This window comes from Alternaria postmessia, assembly GCF_024291825.1.
Source record: "Alternaria postmessia strain BMP 2775 chromosome Unknown scaffold_61, whole genome shotgun sequence".
NCBI classification, from domain to species: Eukaryota; Fungi; Ascomycota; class Dothideomycetes; order Pleosporales; family Pleosporaceae; genus Alternaria; species Alternaria postmessia.
Window position 1 is genome coordinate 121,962 of NW_026260134.1, and position 27,201 is coordinate 149,162.

The following is a 27,201-nucleotide window of genomic DNA, read 5'->3' on the forward strand; positions in this document are numbered from 1 at the left end:
TCTGTCAACATGAAATCTAGCACACATCACCTCGACGCTGTACTCCTAAAACTTAACAGCGAACCATCCCAATCTGGACTTCATCCACAACTTCGACGCAGAGAAAACGGACAGCTTTTCAGCCATATCTACCCTGGCTAGGCGGGAAAGGTTTACGCTATAGTCTTAGATTTCAACGGCGATCTCATCGACCGCAACAAACCGTACCCAGAGCTGCGTCGCACAGCTTCAGGCCATCTTTTCCAATACAAGATACCAGCTGTCAGGAACGTGAGTCGCGTACCTTCGATTCTCCACAACTGGTTCCATTGACCATAATAGGACAAACATACCTAAAGCGTAACTCTAGCCGTTTAGATACTACACTCGCCAGTCTCTTGGCACAACGATTGCGACGAAACAAGGACCAGCAACCCCACTAAACCTCACCAACGACACTAGAGCGGAAAACCATGGTTAATAGACGCAATATTCGTCCTGCCTTTCGAAGTGAGCGCTTCACCAAAGAACAACTAGAGCAAAGAAACTTGGCTATCGGACACAAAATTCCTACGCATCACACTCGGCGCCTCACCAACGAGGAATTATCAGAGTCGAGAGATTGGACTACCAGACGTGATACCAGAAATCGGGCTAACATACCTATGGCTCCTACACTACACACCCAACGCATCGTACCTACAGATTCATCACTGACACAGCCTCAACATCTGACTGGAACGGCGTCTCCGTATACACTGATCCAAGTAGGTCATAGAAGTGACTCACGGGCTCAATTTGCTCCGCATACAAACACGTACGATGCTGACCCTAGGCCTAGGTCGAATAGACGGCGTGCGCCGACGATCGTTACCCAATGCACGGCCGACTTGGCTGAATTGAGTGAAGAGGATAAGACATTGCGTGAGTGGAAGAGGTGGATGGCGAGTAACAAGGACCCCGCTAAAGAAGCTATCGATGACTGGCGTACGGTGGAACTTCGCCTCGTAAGTAGTTGTTCCGATCTCCGGGCTCGTTTCAAACTTGATGGGGAACTCGCTGTGAACAAAGTGAGGGATAGAACATGCGAGCCCTCTTCCCACAATTTCGGCCACGGGTTTGATCGTGATGGCTTTTACGGCCGGGTTGATAACTTACTGAGACCAAGAACCATGACGGTCACGAATTCAAAAACGGGCGAGAAGAAGGTAGTGCGTTTGGATCATCACATGCGTCCTGTTCTTCGTACTGAGGAGGAGAAGGAGAGTTCTGAGACTGATAGTGACGATCTTTGGTCGCAAATTGCTCGCGACCGGAAATAGTTGAAGATGATGAAATATGATGTGAACTCAGCTGCGAGAAGTAGCAGAGCCACTGACTACAAATAGCTGATCTCCGCCCTGCGCTGGAAGCAGTTGGACGACAACAAGCTGTTAGGCGTCGAACAGCTGGGTGATGACGAGGTGCGCAAACTAATCCGAGACATTGCTTTGGAGAGCAAGTAATCTTCCGGATCGAGAATCGGGTCAGCTACATATGTGAGTCCCAGCCAGGTGAAATGCATAGTGAGTCGAATCACATATCTACATTGAGCTAGATGGTTACAGTACCTCAGTCTCATTGATGCTTGTAAAATCCAACATGATCGAGTCTTTGTCTTCTTCCTCGATTTTACTACTCATATCACGTCTTTGTTCTACGCATATTCCGAAAAACAATGCCCTTGTCAAACTAGACCTTAATATACTACTTATGTGATAAGAACAACATACGTACCTGACCATTTTCTACCATATAACTCAGCTCCAATGTACATCTACGCAGCACTTATTCTCTATCGACTGACATGTCTTCCTTGGAAGGCACCTTCCCAGTCAACACCACTCACACCAACCAGCCTTCGACCCACCGCCCCTCGGCCTATCATCCACCGATCTGTCATTCGTCGGCGCATCATCCGTTGGCCCATTGTCCGTCCACGTCCTATGATGAAGTCCACACAAAAAGTGTCCACGATGCCTCGACGTCGTCAGGACATAACCATTACCACTAATGCTCCAGTTCAACAGACCTTCCTCCTCAGTCCAACTCCCACGACCACAACCTTCCATGTCAATTCACCTACCCTCCCCCCATCTGCTGGGTGCCAAACTTTCCTCCTCAGCGCCACTCCGTCTTCGAGCTCAACAAGTATTCGTGGCGATTCTCCTGTTCTGCCTCCATCTCCCGTATTACCTCCATCACCACACCTCGCTCTCTTCCGCAATCGTCATCTCTCCACACCCATATCCACACTACCAGCCTATCCGACACCTCGTAGCTTCCACGATGACGGTATAAACTCCAACCCTCCACTATCCGTTCACTCGTCTACTAGAACAGACTTGTCTACTGCCGAAACAGCCGTGGAAAGCAATTTGGCACCCCAAACGACACATTTAAGTGACATTCTTCCCAGCGATATAGACCTCTATGCTGAAGAACATGAAAATGGCGGAGATGCGATACGGTGGAGTACAGACCTTACTGAAGAACTGCTAAATGTTGCTATAGAACCGGATGTCGCTATCGAACAATTCGAGGAGTCGATACAAGTTGAAGCAATACCTGTCCGAGAAGAAAACGTGGATGGTGTGGTATTGGGCCCAGAGATTCAGGGCGCATTACCGATTATCAAGGGACCGGACTTTAACTACTACCCGCCGCCGTCGCATTACCTGCAGCCACCGTCGCACCCAGCGGCGAGGGAGAGTGGGTACCATAAAATGATTCAAAGGCCGAGTCGTAAACTAGTGAAGAAGAATAGGGGTGACGGTAGTGGTAATGGTTTGAGGATTCTATGGAAGAGAATACAACGAAAAATTGAGAAGATGAAGAAGTCATAGTTATACATGCTGTGCTTGCTATTAGTATCTCATAGACACAGTCTCGTGATCGATGGATCGCTGGCGACTGAATAAATATCAATCTCGATGTCTCTTGCACTAACTTTCATCGGTTCTTCACTGCATCTACACATCACTATCGATCACGGCCTCAACATCAGATGGAGAGATCTCATACAAAGCTAAGCCACATCCGGCTCAAACCACATCAATTCAAAGACTACACAAGAAACAGTATCTTAATCCCCTAGGGTATCGTATCAACAATCTCCCTCCCCCTCTTCTCCCACTAGCAAGATTTCACTCTCTACAAGAAGAGAGCAGCAACGGCACCCACACCGGCAAGCGCACCGCCGACCTTGAGGCCGGAAGCAGCGCCAGTGAACTCGGGGTAAGGAGCACCGGTTCCGCTACCGCTGGGGGCAGCAGTGCCGGAAGCGACGGGCATGGTGCCGACGGAAGACGCATCGGGAACCATGGGAACGCCGGTGCCGCCCATGACGGGGGCGGGGGACGAGGGGGTAGCGGCCATGGGGGTGGTGGTGGGGTAGTAGGCGCTGGACATGGAGGGGGCGACGGGGGTGTGTGCCAGAGTCCTGGAGGGAGTTGTTAATGATCCGAATATACACGAGAAGGGATTGAATGTGACAGGATGGCAGGGATATGTAAGGGCAGACCTACTCGGTGACGGTGACAGTGACGGCAGCAGAGCAGACCTCCTCAGAAGCAGAGGGGTACTGAGCAGCGACAGCTGCGATGAGAGAAGCGGCGACGATGGAGAAACGCATTTTGATGGTTGATGGTTTGTTGAAAGGTGTTGGTGAATGTAAGAAGATGGGTATCAAAAGAGACAAACGTCGAGTTGTTGGTAGTAAAGACTGTGGTTGGACTTGGCTTGCAAGGTAAAAAAGAGTGGCTAATAGTATACTAAGTACTATTGATTATTGGAGATCGTAGGATGAAGAAGAATGAGAGGTAGGACACGAGGCGGTACACAGGGTCTTATACAGGGCTCATATTAGCAGTCATATAACGGAGAGATGGAAGGGTGGTATCGCATGTGGGTTAGGACGCGCCAGCCTCGCTCAACGATCGACTGCAGTGATTCATTTCCTCGCGGCTGCTGGTCTAGATTGGATGGGAGATCCTTGCACGACAAGTGTGGCGAGCTACGTGAAAGGTTCACAGGTTGGGATGAGCGATAGCGGAGATTGTGTTGGTTGATCGACGGGTGGTAGGAGCGCGATGCTTGAAGTTTTGAAAGCCGTAAAGTTGCGTCAATGGTAGTGGGGGAGTGTTGCGCGTCTTCTGGGCTTTTTGTGGTTTCCGTTTGCGCGCATAACTTTGCGTTGTACTTTTTTTCGTTTCACAGTCGTTGAATTCTTTGGCATGAAGGCATTCGACGTGTCTTTGAAGAACATGTTGTTTCGAAACATCCCCAATCAAACCACCAACTAACAAAGCGGCCGACATATGAAGGTCATTTTGATAGGAGCGGCACGATATTAGCACGCGGCGCCTTCCACCATTCTGAGACGTTGGTGGACCCCTGACGCTAGCCCCTTTCCGTTTAGGCTACTTGCGTGAACATGAATGTTCCGCAGGTAAGGAAATGTACCTGTCGATCTTGCCTCTTATTCTCGCTCAAATCCGCTTTTATGCATGAAAGGAGACCGCGAGCTGTGGGCGGGGAGTCGCAGACGTCATACTGGGAGAGCAAAGGTATTGCGACGAGAAAACCATAGTAAGCTGATCGTCAAGTAGACAGAAGGTGATGTGAGGAACTTCGTATTCGCTAATCTAGCAACGAACAGAAATCCGGGGTATACCGTATTGCTCTAGAGTCGTTAGTGATGCCGCGTTCCGGTGGCTGCAACACTGACCCAGTATGAATACACCTCCAACGCCAGACATGCTTACGCCTCAGCAGCCGAAAAATGCCAAAATCAGCTCTACTTCACCCTGCCCATGATCGGATCAGGAGGCGACTCTTCCCCAATAGGTTCTGCAGCCTTTGCTTTAACCGCATTCAACATGCTCCGGTCAAAGTCGTCCCTCGTCTTCAATACAGCTTCCACCCATGTAATAGTAACATCGCGATAAGCAGTCTTGAACTCAACGTACGCAAACTGCACTTGCGACTTGTCGCATTCAAGCAGCTTGAGGAACTCCTGCACAGCGCGCCATCGCTGCATGATGTCGGCACCTTGCTCGCCGAATGTCCTGAACCATTCGAATGCTGTGAGAAGATCGTCCTTCATCTTTGCTGCAAACTGGTCCGTTCTCTTGAACTTGGCACCCTTGTTGCGCACGGCCCCAAGATACTGAACAAGCAACTCATCGGCGAGAGAGTCGATGATAAGATCCCGCAGCGAGCGGTGAATGCGGGGGATAAACTCCTCCACATAGTCTTTGAAAGTTGTGATGATAGAAGCCATATCAGTCCTCGAGTACCACTCCGGTGTAAAGAACTTGCCAAGCACAGGCTTGAGATCGACAATAAAGATGAGCTCGCTAAAAACTTGTATGCAGTGAGATGAAATGTCGATATAACCGTTCTTCGCTTCATCCACGTTCCTGGCCAGCTTGTCGATCATGTAGTCTTGCGAGACGATGGGCGTGACTTCGCGTTCAAAGACGGTCAAGAACGAGGCTCCACCACTACCATCAATATCGTCGTCAATGCAAATGATTTGGTCATTTGCGAGCGCGATAAGCCATTCTTGCAAGACATAGGTCTCATCCTCGTCTTGCACGAAATTTGGTCCGAGATATTTAGTCTTTTCATCATCAATGAGCTGAGTCCATATACGCTGGCGAGACAACAAGGCACGGAACATGGCATCAACGACACCATCAGCAACGTCAGGACGCTGACTACTGGCGGCGACACCAATGTTCTGGCTGAAGAGTGTCCACATATCTCCCAGTGACCTAGTTTGGGTGATGCCGTCAAAGTTGGTCTCGTATGCTGTCTTGTCTTGCTCCAGGAACCTTTGTCTATCTTGGTTATTGATGCGTTCCATATATTGGTCGACGGCCTGGATGATGACGGAGCGATAGGTACGTATCAGCTCAGGACTGCGGTTGTCGATGACATGCGGCTGCAGTTGCTCTTCTGAGTACCCAAGCTTCTGCATCTTCACGTAGTACTTGTCCACCCAGTTGATGACAGCTAGCAGATATTGCGGTCCGAGGGCTTCATCGTCAGCAAACTCCATAAGAAAGTCGTGCATCTGCTTGTGGTAGATGTTGGTGTATGTGTCGAAGATCTTCCACTTTTTGGGCATAAGATCGACCATGCCCAACTTGACTGTGTTGAGGTTGTTAAAGTACCATTTGAAGGACTTTTCAATCTTGTCCGGGTCTTGCATGAATTCTTCTCTCGCCGCGTCCATTTCCGCCTTGCAAACGTATTCGATGGAAGTAATGAACTTTTCCTTGTAGCCACGAAGCTCCTTGGGTCCTTGGGTAATGGACTTGAAGCGAGACGCAAGATCACCGAACTCCCTCTGCGCATCCTGCAGGGCCTTGATCTTCTTGTCCGTCTTCTCTTCTTCCTCGACTACGACGGCCAAACGAACCACCATGCCTACATTATCGGTCTGCACCAGCTGTATCAGGTTTATGCATGCCTCCCCGACATGTCTGTCAAACCACTCTACGACGTCATCCAAGCGCGCGAAGAGGTCTTGGACGGTGACGCCGCTCTCTAGTGTGAGATTGTCGATGAGCTCGGTGGAGGTATCGCTGTTCTTGATCTGGCCCATGGCCTCGTCGCGGATGTCTCGTAGCTGCGTCAGGCCGTAGTGAACTTGCAACAAATTGGGCTGGTTGGCGGGGTCTTCGTCGTCCTGTGCCAGCAGGATCTCGAGGTTCTCCAGGCGGTCTTCGAAAGCCTCGATGTCGTTGCGCATCTTCTCGACGGATTCAAAGTTCTTGTGTGTTTGGGCTACCAAGTTAATGTGCGGGAAGTCCTGAATCATATTCTGGGCCTCGGCGCATAGCTTGTCTATCTTCATCATCTCCTCCTTGATCAGGTTGACGGTGCGCTGGCCCTCGGTGATGCTGCTCATGCCCGACTGGGTCAACTCGAGCTGCTCCTTGAGACCATGGCGGAGCTGGCCGTCGACGGCCGCCTTCTTGCGCATGAATTCGGCCTTGAGTCCGGGTATCTTGTCGAGGTCCTCCGGGTGTCGCAGCAGCTCCGCGAGCTTGACCGTCGCCGACTCGACATCGTCCATGGTGCTAGACGTGGATCAATTTGGCAGGCACGCGCCCATGGTAGGGGGAAGGTGGCAGACGGGGTGGTGCTATAGGAAGGCGGGCGGGCGGCGTGTTGCTATACGTGTTCGGAGCTTTTGGTGATGTGAATGGACGGCGGGTAGTAGTAGTCTGGGGCTGATGCAGGTCGCGGGCTAGCGTGCCGGAGGTGCGCTGCGGGCAAAAGTTCCCACCCCGCCACTTCCTCGCAGTCGCCGACAAACTCATCCGCTCTTTGCACGCACGCGCACGCCCACAAGACCATGGCCGACGAAGAAGTCAACCTCTACGACGAAGTCGAGATCGAAGACTGTTTCTACGACGAGACTCTGCAGATCTACCACCACCCATGTCCATGTGGCGACCGCTTCGAGATTTCCATCTATGACATGCGCGACGGAGAAGACATTGCGCGCTGCCCCAGCTGTAGTCTGATGATACGCATCATCTTCGACCCGGTATGCTGTGCCCGTCCTCACATGTCAGAAGCGAAGACTAATATGCGACAGTCCGATCTCCCGCCCGAGAACGACGATGCGCCCAAGAGCGTTGCGATTACCGCCTAGATTCCCCAGTTCCTATTTTCATACTGTCGCAGGAGGACCTCATCCTAGCCTCTCAGCATCTACGGCGTTGTAATGCATATATCGGGCGTTTGAAGCATGTTGGTTATACTATGTGACCGCGGCCTGGGAAGCAGAGTTGAGCGTGCGCAATCAAACTTCATTGTCGCTATTCGCTATTCGCTATTCGATATTGGCTACCGTTGAATCATGTGTGCTCAGGGCAACACTGTGTTAGATGGAGCGTGTGCTACCAAGCATAGCCCGCTTGTTCTAACGCGGGACCTCATCGTCAACACTGACGTCAACGCCCAGCTCTTTCCTGAGAATCTCAGTCAGCGAGCTGCCGTCCCTCATGTACACCCAGTCGCCGATGCCTCCACCCTCCTTGAAGTCCATGCCCTCTTGTGCCACGACCCAGTCGAAACGCTTGGGACCGGATATCGGGGAGCTGAGCCAGATCTGCTTGTTTGGGGGTTGCTTGTTCAGAACGAAGGTATTCTGTTGCGAAGTGACTTCGAGGACGCCGGCCTGTGGTGGGATTAGTGTCAAGTGCTGGAGTATGCTGTGTAGTGTAGGTTTACCGAGTAATCTACTTCAATCGCGGGGTCGTTCTCCTGAGCCTCCTCTAACCTCTGCAGCAGCTCGCCCAGGTAGTGGTCTGCGCGCTCGTGGAACTCCTCTATTGAGAGCTCGGTCGGCTTGCCAGGCTCGTCGTGGGCCTCGCTCTCCTTTGGCTTGGGGTCTTCTGAGTCGGGCATCATGCCCACTCTCATGCCCATTGATGCGTGGAAGCTGCGTACCGGGGCGGCATGGCTGATAGCTGGGGCCCTGCTAGCGATGATGCAATTGACGGGCGACTGGACGCGAGGAGAAGTGCGGGCGACGCGACGGATGGCTGTGCCGGCAAATCGAGTGACTGGCTTCATTGTGATGGATGTGGAATGGGTAGAGAGCAATTGATAGAATTATTCTTGGTGGTGGTGGAGATTGGCGAGTAGCGGACGGGAGAGAGGCTTCTGTTCCTGGGCTGGAAGCAACTGGAGCTGGAGCATGGACCCTCGTCCATCTCCCCGCATCCTTCGGCGGGACATTGTCCAAAAGCCAATAGCAACACCACCAAACATCACCACCATGATTAACGCCGTCCTTGTCTTCAACAACGCCGGCCAGCCGCGCCTGACCAAGTTCTACACACAGCTGGTATTACACGACATGTCATCTAGCATCGTGCTGCGAGACTGACTGGCTGACCACCGCCCAGGAAACCAGCGTCCAGCAGCGACTCATTTCCGAGATCTTCACCCTCGTCGCCAACCGTCCAAACTCAGCGTGTAACTTCTTGCCGTATGTCGCCTCGTGCATTCAGCCCCGCATCTCCCTAACACACGTCTAGCCTCCCACCGCTCCTCGCCAGCAGCTCCAAATCTAGCACGCCCACGACTCCTCACAACGACACACCGTCACTCGTCACCTACCGCCACTATGCGACCCTCTACTTTATCGTAATTTCCACGTCTACCGAATCGCCTCTCGCGCTCCTCGATCTTATCCAGGTCTTTGTGCAGGCGCTCGACGGCCTCTTTGAAAACGTATGCGAGCTAGATCTGATTTTCAACTTCGAGACACTACATGCGACACTGGGTGAGATGATAGTAGGCGGCGTGGTGGTGGAGACGCAGTTAGACAAGGTCATTCAAGGCGTCAAGGCACAGGGAAGAGTAGCCAAGAGGCCCGTCAACGAAGGGAAGAACATTGGTGGAGGAGGAGGCGGTGGTGGTGTCATGGGCGGACTGACATTCGGCGGTCTGGGAAGAGGAGACGGTATGTGGGCTGGGAGATGATGAAGATATTGCACGAGGTTTGCGATGCCAGAACTTTCACCGTCAAAACCATTGGACCCCCCAGCATTACCCGGCAGCCCACATCACTACGCTTCCATCGTACCAAAAAGCGACAAGCAACGGCCGAACTAGGACTTGTTGCTCGAACAGGGCTTGGTTCTGGATCTGGCCCATGGAACGCTGTCAGACTCGGCCCTACTCCAGACGCGCTCATGCCATCCACACCGACTCGGTAGACATTGATATAATTCTTCCAGGCATTACGAGTCGTCTACAGATGCATGGCGCATGCTTACACAATCTGTGGGGTTACTTCAGGAAATTCCCCCGGACCGGGTAAACACATGGTAAAGGTCAAGGGTCGGGAGATGTTCGAAACGTCGCGCGTGGAGCCTTTGCCGAGCTGGGATTAATGGAAACAAGCTTTTAATCTATACGCCTTTAGTTCCCTTCCAAGCACGACTAGAGGGCGAATAACAACCGTGGGCTCTTCATCTATGCTGTGGCGCCAAAGATGTGGGGAGAAACACTTTATTCCAGAACTGCGTGACCTCATTTCCGCTGCTGCTGATTGCTGGATAGTTTCGGGGAGATCCTCTCAATGCATACGGCATCCCTTGAACCGCACACACGCTTCGGCTGAAGACAAGCTTTATAAGAGGGCCCAATCCCAAGACAATTGAAACCACCCATCCATTCATTCATTCTCTAGTCAACACCATGCGCTTCCTCACTGCTGTCACCAGCTTCCTGTCTGTAGCCGCAGCGGCGACTCTCGGCAAACGTGCCGTGACGCCTGGCACCCTCTCCCAAGTCACCTCATTCGGTGCTGCGCCTACCAAAGCGGGCTTCTATATCTATGTGCCCAAGAAGCTTGCGGCCTCACCAGGAGTCATCGTTGCTATTCACTACTGCACTGGATCAGCGCAAGCATACTACACTGGCAGCCCTTACAAGACGTTGTCTGAGCAGTATGGCTTCATTGTCATCTACCCATCTTCCCCTCATGAGGGTACTTGCTGGGATGTTAGCAGCAAGGCGACGCTTAGCCACGAGGGTGGAGGAGACAGCAACACCATTGCCAACATGGTCAAGTGGACTGTCAGCCAGTACAAAGCGGATGCTTCCAAGGTCTTCGTTACCGGTTCCAGCAGTGGCGCTATGATGACCGTATGTTCGTTCGAATTCCACTTGTATTGACATGCTAACGTCTCTTCAGAACGTCATGGCAGCAACCTACCCTGAACTCTTCAAGGGCGCCATTGTCTACTCAGGTGTAAGCGCCGGCTGCTTCGTCTCTGCATCGGGTGGTGTCGACGCCTGGAACAGCACCTGCGCTCAGGGTAACTCTATCGCCACCCCTGCAGCCTGGGCCAATGTTGTCAAGAACATGTACCCCAGCTACACTGGTGCTCGTCCCAAGATGCAGATCTACCACGGTAGCGCAGACACTACCCTTCGCCCGCAGAACTACCAGGAGACGATGAAGCAATGGGTAAGTAGTTACGCGGTTGTCTGATGAGTCAGTCAAATGCTAACGAGACACAGGCTGGCGTTTTCGGCTACGACTACAACAAGCCGCAGAGCACAAAGGCCAATGACCCCCAAAGCGGTTACACGAGGACTATCTATGGTCCTAATGTCCAGGGTATCTATGCACAGAATGTTGGACACACCGTGCCTATTCGGGGCGCGGACGACATGAAGTTCTTCGGCTTTGCCTAGGTCTGTGAAAGCGCAAAGATCTGCCATGCACAGTAGCCAAGTCCTTACCGTGGCAGTATCGACGACACAGAGACCTTTCGATGTACATATTCCATCACTGCGTATATCACCGAGATATGGCAGAAATATATACTTTCTCTCCCCCTGTTCATTGAACTTTGCTTTCCTGTTGCACTCACCACTAGAATCTTATTCACGAAGCCTATCGCTCATCCAGCTTCCTTACTCCGAAAAAGACGTCCCCAACGTTTGCGTTTCGGCAACTCGTCTTCATCGCTACTCCAGTCAAACTTACTACTGAGTTCTGGCGTCGGTCCATACACGGGACTTTCCCCTATTCCACTATCATACCGCTTTCTGCCTAGTTGCGGCATAGGCTCAGGGTGCGCGTGTGCTAAAGGACTGATACCAATATGCCTACCTGAATGCAGACTACAACCATTCTTGCGATACTGCTCATTCATGTGCACTTCGTCGTTATCCCAGTATTTCTGACTGAGCTCATGGACACGGCGAGAAGGAACGTAATCTTCATATTCACTCTCAACACGATGCCTACCACCGGTATATCGATTGTCATTTGCTGTTTGCATACGCTCATAACCCTCCTCCGTGAAATCGAAAATTGGTCCTAATGCCGCGCGAGTAGCATTTGCCGTCTCGGAAACCTTTGTGCGCCATTCGCGACTCAAGTTAGGTTGTTCTTGATATGCTGTTTTCCGGAGAGTGTTGTATGAAGAAGAGGGTAGTGAGGGTTGAGCGAAATGGGATTCTAAACGTGAGCGGTCTTGCAGTTTTACTAAGTAACGATATTCATCGTTAGGGAGGTGGTCTGAGGGGATGGTTGGGCGGCAATGGAGGGCTGGGTGGTAGGATCTGGGGTAATACTCTGTGGTTGTGTACGTGTAGGAGGATGTTGGTGACATTGCCAGTGTGATTGAGGGTTCTGGTGCATTTTTGGGGTGTTGTTGTCGTTGTTTGGAACCTATGCGGAATAAAGAGATTATTTGGCATTGAAGGGAAAACGTCTCTAGAGTCTATGGTGGAAGATGTTATGTGTGTATAGTGTTACTGGAGTCGCGCCGTACGGTTTGTGAACGCTGGTAACTGAGTGGGCAGAAGTGCTAACATCGTGAACTTACGATATTATCATTCTTCTAATCGAAGCACTCATACACGAAACCAATTACTAGAAACTCCTGAGCAGTCTCAACGGTACCCCTACCTGATGGTAAACTGTTGTCCTTCTCTATATTTCATAATTAGCATGGTTCCGGGCCTGCAAGGTCAGGTCTACGACGATCCCGTCGGTTGGCTCTTCGTATCAGCCATCATTAGTCAAAACCCGCGTCACCGAGACTAAAATTGCTAGGCTACACTGGAGACACTATCTGACATGTGCTTTGATGGCTTGTGGATGTCGCGACATGAAGCTTGCCGTGCGTACCTACGGGAACGATGACGTAACGATCCCTTCCCAGCCTCTTCGACCAGAAGTAACGCCGGATTTCATCTTCCACGTCCTTTTGCATCATCGTCACAACGCAACTGATATTGTCGGCTGATGTTGGAAACAATGGTTGTTGCTTGTCTCGATGTTGATCCTTGATGGATGTGGTGAAGAAGCAAAGTTCTCGTGGTGGCGATGAAGGCGAAAACTCGGCTGCTTCGGCAATCTGTACTCAACGGTACCACTTGCAACAAACTGCGCACCACCTGTCTAATATACTTTTACTGAAGCCTATCGGAAGAAGCTATAAGCTAGGGGTCTAGAAGAATTTGGTCCAGAGCACGAAGAGATTGGATATGGCGTCTGCAGCTGTCAACGGCGATCGAGCGACAGATCTTACAGAGACTGTTGTCACGCTTCAGCAAACGATACGGAAGTTTATAAGAGACGCAAAAGCAGGACGCGAGGGCTTTGTGTTAAGACCAGTAGCTCCTACCAACGATCAAGCGAACAAGGCATACGTAAGCGTAACGTCTGCTGACGAGGAGACGGAGGATCAATTGCAAGTTTTGAAAGAACGGCTACAGATCTCAGAACAGCAGCTGCGATCCAGAGGTGACTGGCAGCCACCACAACAGCTACCCAATCTGTCAATATCGGCTATTCTGGACCTCGCTGACCTTTCCAACGCTGTTGCGCTATTGGATCATTTGATCAACTCTACAAAATCAACTCAACAGAATACTCCACAAACTACCTTGTCATCGTACACCTGGACTTGGGATCCCACATGGCATGAGTTCTACACCTACATACCCGCTCAACAGGTCTGGGTCTATCTTTCACGATGGAAGTTAAACGAAATCAGAAACGTTTGGGAGCACGTGAGCATGTCTGGTGTCAATCTGATGCCGAATGTTGCGGCAGAGATGCTTGGTGCTTGGGAAGACTGGGTTTGGGATCCTACTTGGCAACGGTGGTATCTGCAGGTGTACGAATTTGATACTAGCGAGAAGAGCCAGATCTTTGCAAGTCCATGGCGCATACGCGACGACGGCGAATGGGTCTATGTTGGCGAAACAGAGGTTGTAATCTAGCGGGATTCGTCTCTTTGATACCGGTGCGATACCATGGACGACATGACCTGCACTAGCAATAGTCTGTTGAACACCGAGACACATGAGCATTGGGCGTGAACCACGCATGTGAGACTAAGAGGTTAGTTCGGCGAACAACAACAAAGCCCAGAACTTCTTTCTTCACAAAGTGAGCTTGCTATTATATCCAACAACTCCTCCAGCAGTTCACTGTTTTCTGACGTCGTTCACACATGTTTTAAGAACGTAGACAGAGCGATGAATAGTCAAACAAGCACACGCGTGGTCACACATACCGGGACACGCGCACAACTTCGGCCTGTGGCCGTAGAGGACTATTTTTCTTACCGGCCATCGCTCAAAAGCAACCATGGACGTTATCCACCACCATTGCTTCTCAGCAACAAAGAGCCTTGCGGACCACTTGCTGCGGGCCCTAGAGAATGGAAATACACGAAGCTGTCAACACGCTCTCCGGCTTTGGAGTCGTGTCGCGATGATCATGGTGTTAGGTTCAAGCTGCGTGTTACTGTTCGAGATGTGCTGCTGGGTTGTAAATGGCATAAGTTGTTAGACGAAGACGCACCACTATACAGGGCCAAGGATCATTGTCTGAAATATCTAGAGGTAACTTACAAGTCTTCCAAAGAATGCATGGCGAAATTTGGACGGCGTTTACGCAACTTCTGGACTTGGCTTTGGCGAAAGCTAGTCTTCATGCTACTGGAGTTGGAAGAATTGGATAACGATGCCCTGTATGTTTACTGGGAAGATATCGAGCCGGGGATAATGTTCGACACAGAAGATGTTCAGCACCTGTTGGCCCATACGATCTAGCATGTGAGCGGACGGAAGTAACCACTGAAATATGCGTTAACAATCAGGAAGTGATAGAAATGCAGACCGTAGCCTCAAATCTGCGAAAAACCGACCTGCTTAATGGGTATTATTTTCGTACTTTGCCTGCTTCGCCTGCTGTGACGCTGCCCTTCGCCGTACTTCCCTCGTACGATCCCGTCGATCGAAACATCAAAACGGCTGATTTCTAGAATCCTGGAAAGCCAGAATCTTCCGACCACGATCTAGTACCAACGATCTGGGACGCCTAAGTCCTAAGTGGGGCATGCGTTAAAGGACCGGCTCGCTAGCGGCAATGTACTTCGTAGAGAGTATGCCACGATCAGTGGCGATGTGACATCGTTATACTACCACACAGTGAGTGATACGAACCCTCTCTGTCTAGAGGAAAAAAGGTATCCGGTAATCGTAGGCTGATAGCAGCCATGTATAGTGCGACGAGAGGCGCCTGAGGTCAGTTGCACTCGTCGATGCCTTTATTTCCGGCGCCCCTCGGTTCCTGATAAACCGCGGTCTAGCCTGCAGGATTGGAGGCCTGGAAACAACGTAGGCAGATAAATGCCAGCTTCGTATTGGTATGAGCATACTAAGAACGAGGAAGGAAGGCTGTATGTAACGTGCTGCGATGGTCCCCTACGCGGGTGGAAGATCTAGGCAGCTTTTAGTATAGTTGCAAGCCACCAACGTTGCGTTACCGGATAGGATACGGCAAGGAAGGCATCCGTCTCCGGCACATTGCTGTTCTGTCTAGTGGCATTAGTTTCTCCTAATAGTACCTGCAGCAGACCTTCCTTGAGAATCCGATGTGTTGGCGCAGGCAAACACGATGGCACGGACTCTCTAGTGGAGCTTCCTAACCATACCATGTGGAGCGTAGCAAGCCACAACATCACTGTACACTAAGGATTTGTGGAGATGACCTGATTGAAGGTGAGAGTCTGTACGAAGTGGTATGTTAGACGCTGTGCTAGCTGCAGAGCGATTATAAAGGTTATCCCCGAAGCATAGATTCGCAAAACACCTCTCTACTTCTCACTCCCAATTCTTCCTTCATCCGCGACTACCACCCATCATGAAGACTGCGCCCCTCCTCCTCGCACCTATGCTGGCTGTAGCTAGTCCACTGAACCAGAGAGCGGCTCCGAGACCAGAGGGCAGCATTGATGTGCTCTTCAGAGAGGTCGGCAAAATTTACTTCGGCACGGCTACTGAGTTTGCTCGACTATCTGAAGGAGAGAATCAAGGCATCATCAGCGCCGATTTTGGCCAAGTAACACCAGAATACACAATGAAATGGGCCGAGACTCAACCAGAACGCAACGTTATGACTCTGGACAAGGCGGACAATCTTGTCAAATGGGCTGTAGCGAACCAGAAGAGTATCCGCGGCCACACACTGCTGTGGTGGGACTCGATTCCAGACTATGTGAGAGCCATAAAAGATAAACAAGGGATGAGGGACGCGATCACAGACCATGTGACGAGGTTGGTAGGGCGTGACGGCTGGAAGGGCAAGATCCGAGCGTGGGATGTGGTCAACGAGGCGATTGAGGGAGACCATATGCGCAGCAATCCGTTCTACGATGTCTTGTAAGTGCACTCGAATAAGCGACAAAGGCGTACTAAGTTTGAAAAAGGGGAGATGAGTACATCAAAGTCGCCTTCGAAGCTGCTCGCGCTGCCGATCCGGACGCTAAATTGTACATCAACGATTATAATCTAGAGGATGCGACGTACGCAGAACACGAGTTCATGGTCGCTAAAGTGAATGAGTGGAATGGCAAATGGCAGGCTGGTGGAAGACCTTTGATCGATGGAATCGGATCCCAGACACACCTTGACGCAGGTATGTCCATTTCATTTGTCCATTACAGCCTCATAAGCATACTAATAGTGATGAATAGGTCATGCTTCTGCTGTGGAAGGCGCGCTGAGATCCTTAGCCGCGGCTAACGTTGCTGAAGTCGCAATCACCGAGCTGGATATTCAAGGAGCTAACCCGCAAGAATACCGGGATGTCGTCAAATACTGTTATTGGGTACCTCACTGCGTCGGCGTAACTACATGGGGTGTCCGTGACAACGAGGCCTCGGGCAAGAACACCCCCGATGAGACACCTCTTCTTTTCGATTCGAATTGGGCCGCAAAGGATGCCTATTTCGCAATCCGAGACTACCTCGCAGATCTACCTAAAGTAGACCGTAACTGAAAGCAAGGGGTAGATAACTTGTACACGATGGTAACGAATGACGAGCTTCCAGTCTACACACTTAATTAGCTGCAATGACAACAGGCTGACCAGCCACCTGTATAACAGCTCCATTAGCATAACCTTGGTTTGCTTCGTAACCATAATGTCTCGTCATCTCTATCAGTCTGGTAGTCTTGTATAGCTCTGATCTCCTTTTGATTGCATCGTTCCTTATTAAAGCTTTATATAGTTCGACAAGTCAATGATCCGCAGATGCGATGTGCCGAGGTGCATGCGAAGCCCTATTAACAATATGAAGCTGTACCATTAGTTGACAGGAAGCGCGACCAGACGATGAGAGAACTTGGAGCTGTCATCGAGGACGAAGATAATTGGAATGTGGGTAAGTCGGAGCACTGGAAGCTCGTCGCGAAAGAAAGCGAGGTGCTTGCCAATTCAGGACCATGACGTAAGCTCCCTGCTAGTCTCTCCTTCTGTTTCATGCGCGCGCGTTCCACTTTCATCCTATTTTACAACAACCCTCGATTTGTTGTTGCGCCGCTTGTGACCACAGTCGCTGTCGAACGCGAGTACCCGTCATGGACATTGCTGGCTGTCCAGGCGATCGTTGACCATCAGTCTAACCCCTGCTTCCAGCCACCTACCGAAGATGTTAGATTAGGCGATCTATCCGTCGAGACTACTCCGCAATCCCACCCACAACTGTTGGAGCTTTGCTCGGCAGACGCAGTTTACAGGGCATCTTGATTGTGATAACTGCCGGTATGATCTGGGTATCCCACCTAGCATACCGAGAGGCGGGCACTCAGACTACTGGCTAATACCAGAAATTCACCCACGATATTGGGTATCTGCCCTTGCGTCAGCTGCACCCCACAATGCGCTTTCGCAGATATGAGCACTGCGGAGACTTGCTCACCTGCTGGTATAACGCCGACTGATAACAGCATATTGTTGCGCTGGTCCCAGTCTCATTCTCTTGTGATCACACGGCGCCATGTTCGCTTTTCTTGCAATTGTACTGTTCGCACCAACACAATTGCATGCTCTGCTGCATCATCTCGCAGTTGGTACCACGAACGGACAGGCTTTGTACTCGCTGGAGTTGGACGATGAGTCCAGGATGGTATACGCTATCCAGGCGAGAGACGCGAGTGGACCGTCGCCGTCTCTGGCTCTCGATGTCCGTACTTTGGTCTCCGATACGAGTCGAATCCGTTGACATATAAGCAAGCGTTCAAAGCAGCACCTCTTCAGCAGCCGTCCGCAAGATGGAACCCTGACCCGCCATTCCATTGCCCCAACATATGAGCTCATCAGCGAAGGAACTATGGAAATACCATCATCTTGTCAGTTCTTTTTGCAGCATCTACATGGATCCATCTAATGATGTTCAGGTAACACTACTAGCTTTGAGTCCCTCAAGCTGAGCTCTTCGACACAGAATACGGCGATATGGGGTACCGCTAGTACTGGTACCTGCAGCATTGTATTTGGTCTGACGCCAGACGGTTACAAAACCCTACGCTCAAAAGAAATCGCCGGTGATGTGCACTCTATCGCTTGGAGCCCTAGCGGTCGCAATCTGCACGCGCTCGATTCACACAGTTCCCAGCAGCTTTCGACATCCATTTCTAACTTTCGCATATCCGAGGACCCAAGTTTGCAGGACGTGGTTGGTGTTGACATTCTTGGTAATGTCACGAACGCTTCGCAGATTGTCGCGCACCCCACAGAGACCTTGATGTATATCGCTACCAAGGACGCAAATGTGCTAGTCGTCTTATCGTTGGCAGGTGACACTCTTGTGAACAACTCTACTGTTGTCCTACGATACAGGTTGCTACCGTCTTCTCTGGATCCGACAGAGTTTCATACCACATCCCTGGCCATTTCCGCCTCCAAAGCCACTCTGTGGACACTTTCACAGTCATCTCGCCAAGCGGTCATCACATCTTTTACTCTCAACGTCACAACAGGCGAGGTAATAGATGTCGCTGCGCAAGCTAGCTGGCAGGGATTTGGCGAAGGTCAGCTTACGGCAGCACCGTTCGTTGGTGGGGATGTGGTCGCTATCGCAAACTCTCCAACTGGGTATATCACGGTACTTGGTCTCGACCGAGCCGTATTCGATACCGCCGATGTCGTCCAGGATTCTGCTACCCACAATTACTTACGTCCAATGATTGTTGAGAACAAAAGAAACAAAAGCCTGCACATGGCTGCATCAAAAATCAAAAGCTACGGCCGTGCTCTCATTGATGATTACATCAGCTTGGGTGAGAGTATCTGGATCGACTAAGACCTTCTGTATTCTTTCAGTAACGGCTCATCAGTGCATTGTTCCAGGTAGTATCTTGTTCTGCGACGATGGGTCTTTGATGGTTCGAATTGCGCTGAGCCACCATTGTCCCTTCTTTCCATATTCGCGTCTCCTTGTTGAGCACATCCTTTGTCCGTTATTCACGTCGTATCAAATCATTGGGGAACAGTGTTGCGATAATTTAAACACTTTGATTTCCTACCCAATGATGGTCGCGAATCCTCACAGTTTCCATCCAACTCTCACTGCTTCATGTACTCGGGCGCAAACTTTACATGCTTTATGTGTGTGGCATTGTTCCCGAATGCAACCAATCATAGCAGCGGCAGAGCAGGGCAACGATGACATTAAGACAAAGTGGAAACCGCACTTCGCCGCACAGAAACTGCGCCAAACACAGTTATGACGGCCACAGCCATGGGAATGTGCGGCCTCATACAACTCCGCTAATGCGGCTGAAGCCTTGCATCACTGTGCGACGTCTGGCTACTTGGGCTCAGGCACAAGAACGAGACGCAGGGCCCTGCATCAGCACAGATCAAAGTCACTCTGATGGCATCTTTGCAGCCCAACAACTGATAAGAGACATCTTCACTGTGCGGGCGCATGAACATATTACGCAAGCAAATGACAGGCATGGAAGGCTCCATAGCTGTAGGTCAAAGGATGTGCAGTCTTGGGTCTCACGCGCCTACACATGACAGAGACGCGCACATAGCTAATGCTAGCGGAAAAGACAAGCTAAACCAGGTAGAGCGCAGATCAAAACCAGCTACGATGTAGACATATGCAAGCACGCTACCGATGCAGCGGAAGCCAATCAGATGTCAGAGAAATGGTATTCCTCCCATGCATGCTAGATTCTCAGGAAATTGTACAAAAGTCTCACTATGCTTTGCTCGTCTACATGTTTAGTATCTCGCACAAAAGCTTCCAACATGTCGACCTCCAGGCACGAAACCAATCGCCGTTCAGTAGGTCACGATGTCGAAATGCGTATCGAGCGTTTCAAGAACTATACGATCATAGCTCTTATCAACTTCACGACTTTTATCGCCTTTGCCGGACCATTGTGGATTTGCATTAGAGTCGTCCCGTCTACTACGTTTACACCGCCTACTGTGTCTACACCATTTACTCTGCCGTTTACTCTGCCATTTAATTTCTCATCTCTCATGCCCTTCGCTTTGCGCTGGATATGTATTATCACTCTATACCTCGGGTGCATCCAGAAGAACTGGCTGTTCTTCAATACTATAGCGATGGCAGGGACGCACTACATACTAGAGCTTGAAGGGAATAAGCGACCACAGAATCAGGACCTCGGAGTACGCACCAACGACTTCGAAGATTGGATTCTGGCGAACTTCTGCGTCATCGCTGGTCTATCAACCATCGGGTTTGTGGTGCGATACTGGTATCAAGTCATTGCGCTCACTCTCCAGTCATTCTTCTACTGGACTTGCACAATGAGTGGTCTCTGGCTACTATTGTGTTTGCTGAAACGAGCTATGAGTTACTACCGAAAGGTCAAAGGACTTAAACACGAAGACGCATGGGGTGTCCTTATTAGTGTCAATGTTCTACGGTTTTATAATCGATTCGAGGGATGTCACGCTGATGGGGTCCCTGGACTACTTCTTGATGCTGGTCGCGTTCCGTTTGAACTACTCAAGTTCCTGGTTAATTCAATCGGCTTTAAACTCGGCAGTGGGTCTTTGTTTGGTAAGTCTGTAGCGCAATTAGTTTCAAGTAGTATTCTAACTCTCGGCAGACCGACTACCAGGTGATTGGAAGGCCGCAAGAAGATCTTGTAGATCATGGAAAGAGGTCGCAGATTTTTTCGCGGGTTTCGCTGGACTAGCGGGTGAAGAAGAAGATAGAACGGAAGAGGATACACGAGATCCTAACAATCAAGAAGAACCCTCTTTTCCTCCGTCGGCTTATGAATGGGAGCCAAATCCTGTTATCCATGCCCATCTACGATCTGAGCATCCCCAGTCAACAGATTCTGATTCTTTCGTGGTCGAGAGTACACCATTGGAAAGCCGTCGCATGGATATAGCTGGCGAAAGAGAAGAATTCAGTTCGCATACGGCTGACAATTTCGACAACAAAGGCGCCACCAAGTTCAATGAGAAGTCTCCTTTCGTATCCAAACACACCGGTCCAACAACGATGTCCCCTAATCTATCTTCGTTTCCATGCCCGCAATGTACCTACGTCGCCAAAAAACGGTTCGAACTTAGGTGTGCAATAACCATCTTACCCATGTCTATCCTCGCTAACTTTTAGTAGCAGGCACATCAAGGGAAAGCACAATCACCGGTTCAGATGTGTTCATGACGGCTGCGGGAAGACATCCGGCCTTCGGACGAACCTCGAGCGTCACGAAGCGACACACGAAGGAGGAGAAAGATTTAAATGTCCCAATCCTTGGTGTAAGAAGCCTGGACAACTGTTCACGCGTGAAGATAATCTTAAGAGGCACATGAAACTGTGTGTTGCTTCCGATTGAGGAGATATGGCACATGTTATTTTTACTTTTGCGTGATAGACTCTTTCGTGTTATAAATTATATCAGCATCATACAGTTCGGCATAGGATATCTACAGCAAGCAGAGGTCATACATAAACGAGCGATAGAGGGAGAGGAAACAGTGCGCGGACGATAACATTCTGACTGGTTTCTTAGCGTCAGTGTTGTTCAGGTGGAACGAAAACGCAGTAGTAGTAGCGCTGTATCAATGCATACTATAATGCAAGAAGAACGCTATCATACCTTACCGTGCTACAGCGAAAATAACTTCATATTAGCCGTTGATTATCCCATTGCTGCAACTAGAATAGGAAGGTCAAAGTATCAGCAGCGGCATGTAAGGCGTTATCAGATCCTGCTAGGCAACAGTGGTTATGTCCGAGCTGTGAGAACTCCGATCTGATAAGATTAGATCCGAACTCCGAGCGCATATATCATATCAGTATATAAAGGAAGTTTAGAATGACTAGAATCGGGGCTTAATAGCATAAAGAGCTTTACTAGAATGTCGCACTCTGGAGTTCATGAGAAAACAGTTCAGCCTACTATTGTCTATCCAACCAACAACATATCTCAGAACAAGCATGAAGACTACGATGGCGAAAACCCGGAGATATCGTCTCCAATTGTCGACCTTGCCAACGACCGTCTAGTACGTTTGAGCAATGAGCACGGGGTATGTCATCTTTCTAGGCCGATGACATTTTGCTAACAGCCCAGGCAACATGGGCTTCTCCAGCAGATTCATCGGATCCTTACAACTGGAAGCCTTTACGCAAGTTCGTCATCGGGACGATATTCTCCTTCGGCCAGTTGATCCCCATCATGTCTGCAAGTATGATTGCGCCATCACTTCCTGCAATCGCTTCAGATCTTGCTATCAGCGCTTCCACAGCCCAGATAACCATGTCGGTATACTTCCTCGGTATGGCCTTTGCGCCGTTCCTGATAGCCAGTGCCAGTGAGGTATGGGGGAGGAAGCCAGTCTGGATAGTTTGTAATGCCTGGTACGTGGTTTGGAACGCGCTGTGTCCAGTGGGCAGAAACACCGGGTTGATGATCGTCGGGAGGTTTATGGCCGGAGCTGGGGCAAGTGTTGGCGTGACGGTAAGTGACAAGGCTGATCAAATCCAACATGAAGATAGCTAATTTAGTACAGTTGAATGGTCCAGTGATGGCCGACATGTATGGCGAAGACGAACGCGGCAAATCTCTGGCTATGGTCAACTTGCTCCCCTTCCTTGGCCCAGCACTTGGACCCATCGTCGGTGGTCTAATTACCCACTCTATACATTGGTCGTGGGTTTTCTGGATCATGAGCATCTTCAACGCCTTCATCCTGGTTGTCGGTTTCTTCTGGATTCGCGAATCGTATACGCCAGTCTTGCTACGTCGTAAAGCGTTAGCTGATGGTGGTAACGTCCCTACTGCTAAAGCAGAACGCGCTCGTATTGCGCGGAACCTCTTGCGTCCGGTCCGCATACTTGTGCGAAGACCTATCATCTGGCTCAATGCACTGACCGCAACGTTGTCCTTCGCTGTCTACACCCTTGTGCTCTCGACATATGCGTCGCTGTGGATCGAGAAGTACGGACAATCTGAGCTGACCAGTAGCTTGCACTACATATCGATTGCGATCGGCGCGACACTTTGCGGCCAGCTGGGCGGTCGTATTATGGACTGGTGGTATCGACACCTGACCAAACGGACTGGTGGTAAAGGTGTTCCCGAGTTCCGCATCCCGTACATGGTTCCTGGGATGGTCATCATGCCAGCCGGTCTTTTCTGGTATGGTTGGTCCGCCGAACGCACACTCCACTGGATGATGGTCGACGTCGGCGTCATCATATTCACGCTAGGCAGTTTCATTGTGAACCAAGCAACAATCGCGCATATGATCGAGGAATTTGGCCAGTTCGCAGCTTCTGCAGGTGCTGGTGTTCGCTCAGTTTCATATGGTCTTGCGTTTGTGTTCCCGATCTTCGCGCCTAATCTATACAAAACGCTGGGATATGGGTGGGGTAACAGTACGTTGGGGTTCGTCGCGATTGGTTTGGGACTACCAGTGTGCGCTGTCTTGTGGTATTGGGGCGCCAGAATCAGAGCTATCGGCAGGCCGACGTGAGCACAAAGATTGACGAGACGTATCCATGTAGAATGATATGACAAGGATGAATGAGTAACGATTCGCGAGATGTGAAAGCTCGCTGCAGCGCTATGCAAGTCCGGACCATAGCTCTCTTATCATACTATCCCATGTTCCATTCTCACATCTGAGAGACTCTCCTTCAACATGGCTGAATGCATCTCGTTCACTAGGAACAACTTCTGAAGACCCCTAACTTACATCGTGAGCTAACATCGAGGTAACGCGACAGGGGCGGCGCGTTTTGACTTGCGGTTGCAGAACGTCAAATAGGCTGAGCGAACCAATCGATCCAAAAATAGGCGCCTATAAGGCGCGTGTTGAAGAGTTCCTGTCAAACAGGGTGCAGATCCAGTAGGAGTTCTGGTGGTTGTGTCAACTCGCGATCGCAAAGGCCATTCGCGTGGTTTAAGCCATTTAGCAGTCTTTGCGCACCTCTTTAGCCACAGAGTGCCGTGGAGGACATCAATTTGATAGGTTAGGGACAAGAAATGAATACCAAGGTGATATAGGGAAGAGGCAATGGACGTAGGAACGAGCACGGCAAAGCTCGCGGGTGGTGACGTCATTGTTGATACAGCTGAGCCAAGACCCAAAGGGGCCAGCTTGATGTGCAGAGCCGCCGAATGCATCGGAGTCGCCAGCTGTTTGGTAACCCGGACGCGGTCTGCGCCGCAAGCCGTGGAAGGATGTACTCTTCAATGAGCTTTCAATGAAGTATGTAGCTTACAACCCGCATATTCGTCTCGCTACGAAACGTCTGATATACGAAATCACAACGTTTGCAGTCAAATATAGTAATGCGATACATCGAATCGCAACGACGAGCGTCCTCAAATTCCAATTTATCAGCCCATAACCTTGACCATAGCTTCCCTCCACTTCCCACCCCATCTGCCCATCGCATAGAGCGCCGCACACCCTGTGACCACGCTCCAAATGCCTAAGATCGTCATCAACCATCCATTTCCTATGGCGCTCAATATCGGCTCTGCAACTACCGCGCCCGTAAAGGAGAAGATGTTTCTCACAAAATTGTTCAGCGCAATTCCAGAGGCAGCCCGCCGAGGCATGAACTCCGTGAGCATAGTGTTGACCAGCGCGAAAATGAGCATACTACCGATGCCGAAAAAGAAGTTGCTAATCATGGGCACGATCCAATGGACCCCCTTCTCCGCTGTCCAACCATAAATGATCAGGGCCGAAGGCCAAAGGATAGCAGCAATCCACGCATTCTCCTTCATCCGGTCTTCGGGGCGAAAGATAAGCTTGCCTTTGTCGTCGTAACGTCCCGCTTTTCGGGCTTCGCGGTGCATGATACTGTCAATCCATTTACCACCGAACAGTGAGGCGAGAAGGTAGCCGGCCGAGTTGGGAATGTAAAGTAGGCCGATGATGAGGGTAGAGAATGAGTAGGGTGGAGCGGCGAAGGTGGACTGGATGCTAATGTTGAGGATGTAGAGACTGCCGAATGTTATGCTGGCGTAATATACGGTTAGGAGGACTGGTGGGAACCGGAGCCATGCTATGATGCGCAAGGGGTCAATGAAGATATGGCGGAGGTGAAGAAGTACGCCCTTGGTCTTTTGAACGGTTGAGGCGCGGGTTGCGCTTCTTCCGAGTGTTGTACTTTGCTCCTTCTCGGTTTCGTTACCGGCTGGTGCTGCTGTCGGATCAGCAGATGGCTTTTCTTTCCTGTGCAGGGTTTCCGGGAGTGCGAAGATGATGAAGATGAGTGTCATGCCGCCATAGATGACCAGGAACCATTGTGTTGATCGCCAACCTAGACCTGAGCCTAAAGCACCACCAATGATGGGGGCGAAGAGTGGGCCGCAGAGAGGTCTGGATGTGCATCCATAAAGTCAGTTTGTGTCTCACATGCAATTTGTACATGGGAGTTACTGACCCAAGATAGAAGATACCCATTGCTCGTCCACGCTCTTTCGTCTCCCAGACATCGGCGATGGTCCCTGCCCCAACCGCTTGTACAGATGCTGCTGCGCCGCCAGACAGAACACGGAAGACAATGAGCATGGCGATGCTTTTGCTGATGGCAGAGAGTATGGCAAATACTACGAAGAGTATGAACGAACTTATGTATATAGTACGCCTGCCCAGTCGCTCCGAAAAAGAGCTCCACCACAAGGGGAAGATGGACATGCTAAGCATGTACACAGCAACGCTCATGTTGGTCACTGTCTCGGTCGCGTTGAAGGCTGTGCTGATTTCCTGCAGCACTGGCATGACAATTGCGCTGCCCATGGGTGCTGCCATGGCGCAGAATGCGACAATGAAGGTCAGAAACCATTTCGTTTGCCGCGCATAATGCTCTGGGTTTTCGACCTCCGGGATGAGGGCAAAGCGAGCAAGAAGTCCACGCCGCTGCGAGCGTGGAACAACAATAGCATCGGGCAGAATTGAGGCAGTTCTGGCTAGGGTTACTGGACGTTGTTTTGAATTCGATGTTCTGGGCGGATCGACATTGCTAGAATGCCCTGACGCGGTCGAGGCTCGGGACGATGAGATTGACATTGTTTCTTCTGTATCTCTCTGGTTTCCCGTCTCCATGATGTCTTTTTCTGGTAAACCTTCATCCTGCTCATATTTTACGTCTTGGTCGGTGCCTCGGTCGGGTTCATCCTCCTGTTTCAACATCCTTGGTGGCGATCTCGACCTGTCATGATCTGCCATTATCGCCCGTCGCAGAGATTGAGGAAAGAAACACAGACAACGTAACGTCCGAGTCTTTCGTTCAAGCAAAAGCTCGCTCCGGTTTCCGCATGCACTGTCGCTTTTCCGTATGCGTCGTAATACCTCGGTTGTCGACAGCCGCTATCTCTAGCTCTTCAGCATGCTCTCACCGCGCACCTGTACCCTGTGTTCAACACAGTGTATCCTCAACAAGTGAATTGCAAACGAAGGAAAGCTAAAGCCCGCCATGACTCCAGACACAACCCAGCGAAAACGCCGCTGTTGAGCGATAACTAAGCGCAACGGGTTGCCGAACTGGGAGTGTTGCTATGCGGAAACAAACTCGCTCTAATTATATCCGAAGCCATGGTGGGGCTAGAAGGATGCATGCATGCGATCCGGGTAATTGGAGCTTGATTGTACGGGATGTCACGTGGAGACCTGTGGATCGACACATCCGTCGTAAGGCGGGCCGCCGCAATCGAGAACAAAGTTTCTGATATTTGTGTTTGAACGACTGTCAGCCAAATCCAGAGACACTCGAGGTTGACACTGCAGCATCCGATGGCACCTGCACGGCCGTTAACGTCACCGTTAGCGTTGTCGCACGAGCACGTTTGTGGTGG

General features: G+C 50.6%; 13 protein-coding genes across 13 annotated transcripts; 9 read left to right on the forward strand and 4 right to left on the reverse strand.

Annotated features, from left to right (window-relative positions):
• Positions 1–644: 644 nt before the first annotated feature.
• On the forward strand, positions 645–1,301 carry J4E82_008097 (uncharacterized protein; the record flags this gene model as incomplete). Its single annotated transcript, XM_051734336.1, has 1 exon — positions 645–1,301. One exon carries the CDS (start codon positions 645–647, stop codon positions 1,299–1,301), a length of 657 nt encoding a protein of 218 aa, XP_051585930.1.
• A 693-nt stretch (positions 1,302–1,994) lies between these two features.
• J4E82_008098 (uncharacterized protein) lies at positions 1,995–2,864 on the forward strand (the record flags this gene model as incomplete). Its single annotated transcript, XM_051734337.1, has 1 exon — positions 1,995–2,864. One exon carries the CDS (start codon positions 1,995–1,997, stop codon positions 2,862–2,864), a length of 870 nt encoding a protein of 289 aa, XP_051585931.1.
• A 307-nt stretch (positions 2,865–3,171) lies between these two features.
• On the reverse strand, positions 3,172–3,652 carry J4E82_008099 (uncharacterized protein; the record flags this gene model as incomplete). Its single annotated transcript, XM_051734338.1, has 2 exons — positions 3,172–3,460; positions 3,546–3,652. 2 exons carry the CDS (start codon positions 3,650–3,652, stop codon positions 3,172–3,174), a joined length of 396 nt encoding a protein of 131 aa, XP_051585932.1.
• A 1,164-nt stretch (positions 3,653–4,816) lies between these two features.
• J4E82_008100 (uncharacterized protein) lies at positions 4,817–7,108 on the reverse strand (the record flags this gene model as incomplete). Its single annotated transcript, XM_051734339.1, has 1 exon — positions 4,817–7,108. One exon carries the CDS (start codon positions 7,106–7,108, stop codon positions 4,817–4,819), a length of 2,292 nt encoding a protein of 763 aa, XP_051585933.1.
• A 282-nt stretch (positions 7,109–7,390) lies between these two features.
• On the forward strand, positions 7,391–7,693 carry DPH3 (Diphthamide biosynthesis protein 3; the record flags this gene model as incomplete). The annotated part of the gene is made up of 2 exons (XM_051734340.1): positions 7,391–7,585; positions 7,637–7,693. 2 exons carry the CDS (start codon positions 7,391–7,393, stop codon positions 7,691–7,693), a joined length of 252 nt encoding a protein of 83 aa, XP_051585934.1.
• Positions 7,694–7,963: 270 nt separating this feature from the next.
• On the reverse strand, positions 7,964–8,619 carry J4E82_008102 (uncharacterized protein; the record flags this gene model as incomplete). The annotated part of the gene is made up of 2 exons (XM_051734341.1): positions 7,964–8,221; positions 8,275–8,619. 2 exons carry the CDS (start codon positions 8,617–8,619, stop codon positions 7,964–7,966), a joined length of 603 nt encoding a protein of 200 aa, XP_051585935.1.
• A 205-nt stretch (positions 8,620–8,824) lies between these two features.
• Positions 8,825–11,259, forward strand: J4E82_008103 (uncharacterized protein; the record flags this gene model as incomplete). Its single annotated transcript, XM_051734342.1, has 6 exons — positions 8,825–8,893; positions 8,955–9,037; positions 9,087–9,514; positions 10,247–10,704; positions 10,754–11,029; positions 11,083–11,259. The coding sequence occupies 6 exons, from the start codon at positions 8,825–8,827 to the stop codon at positions 11,257–11,259; spliced, it is 1,491 nt and encodes a 496-aa protein (XP_051585936.1).
• Positions 11,260–13,065: 1,806 nt separating this feature from the next.
• J4E82_008104 (uncharacterized protein) lies at positions 13,066–13,806 on the forward strand (the record flags this gene model as incomplete). The annotated part of the gene is made up of 1 exon (XM_051734343.1): positions 13,066–13,806. The coding sequence occupies one exon, from the start codon at positions 13,066–13,068 to the stop codon at positions 13,804–13,806; it is 741 nt and encodes a 246-aa protein (XP_051585937.1).
• A 1,930-nt stretch (positions 13,807–15,736) lies between these two features.
• Positions 15,737–16,873, forward strand: J4E82_008105 (uncharacterized protein; the record flags this gene model as incomplete). The annotated part of the gene is made up of 3 exons (XM_051734344.1): positions 15,737–16,254; positions 16,302–16,510; positions 16,569–16,873. The coding sequence occupies 3 exons, from the start codon at positions 15,737–15,739 to the stop codon at positions 16,871–16,873; spliced, it is 1,032 nt and encodes a 343-aa protein (XP_051585938.1).
• Positions 16,874–18,206: 1,333 nt separating this feature from the next.
• On the forward strand, positions 18,207–19,178 carry J4E82_008106 (uncharacterized protein; the record flags this gene model as incomplete). The annotated part of the gene is made up of 2 exons (XM_051734345.1): positions 18,207–18,225; positions 18,274–19,178. The coding sequence occupies 2 exons, from the start codon at positions 18,207–18,209 to the stop codon at positions 19,176–19,178; spliced, it is 924 nt and encodes a 307-aa protein (XP_051585939.1).
• A 1,283-nt stretch (positions 19,179–20,461) lies between these two features.
• Positions 20,462–21,016, forward strand: J4E82_008107 (uncharacterized protein; the record flags this gene model as incomplete). Its single annotated transcript, XM_051734346.1, has 2 exons — positions 20,462–20,909; positions 20,997–21,016. The coding sequence occupies 2 exons, from the start codon at positions 20,462–20,464 to the stop codon at positions 21,014–21,016; spliced, it is 468 nt and encodes a 155-aa protein (XP_051585940.1).
• Positions 21,017–22,644: 1,628 nt separating this feature from the next.
• Positions 22,645–24,242, forward strand: J4E82_008108 (uncharacterized protein; the record flags this gene model as incomplete). The annotated part of the gene is made up of 3 exons (XM_051734347.1): positions 22,645–22,650; positions 22,898–23,765; positions 24,187–24,242. The coding sequence occupies 3 exons, from the start codon at positions 22,645–22,647 to the stop codon at positions 24,240–24,242; spliced, it is 930 nt and encodes a 309-aa protein (XP_051585941.1).
• A 490-nt stretch (positions 24,243–24,732) lies between these two features.
• Positions 24,733–26,575, reverse strand: J4E82_008109 (uncharacterized protein; the record flags this gene model as incomplete). The annotated part of the gene is made up of 2 exons (XM_051734348.1): positions 24,733–25,726; positions 25,791–26,575. The coding sequence occupies 2 exons, from the start codon at positions 26,573–26,575 to the stop codon at positions 24,733–24,735; spliced, it is 1,779 nt and encodes a 592-aa protein (XP_051585942.1).
• Positions 26,576–27,201: the final 626 nt, after the last annotated feature.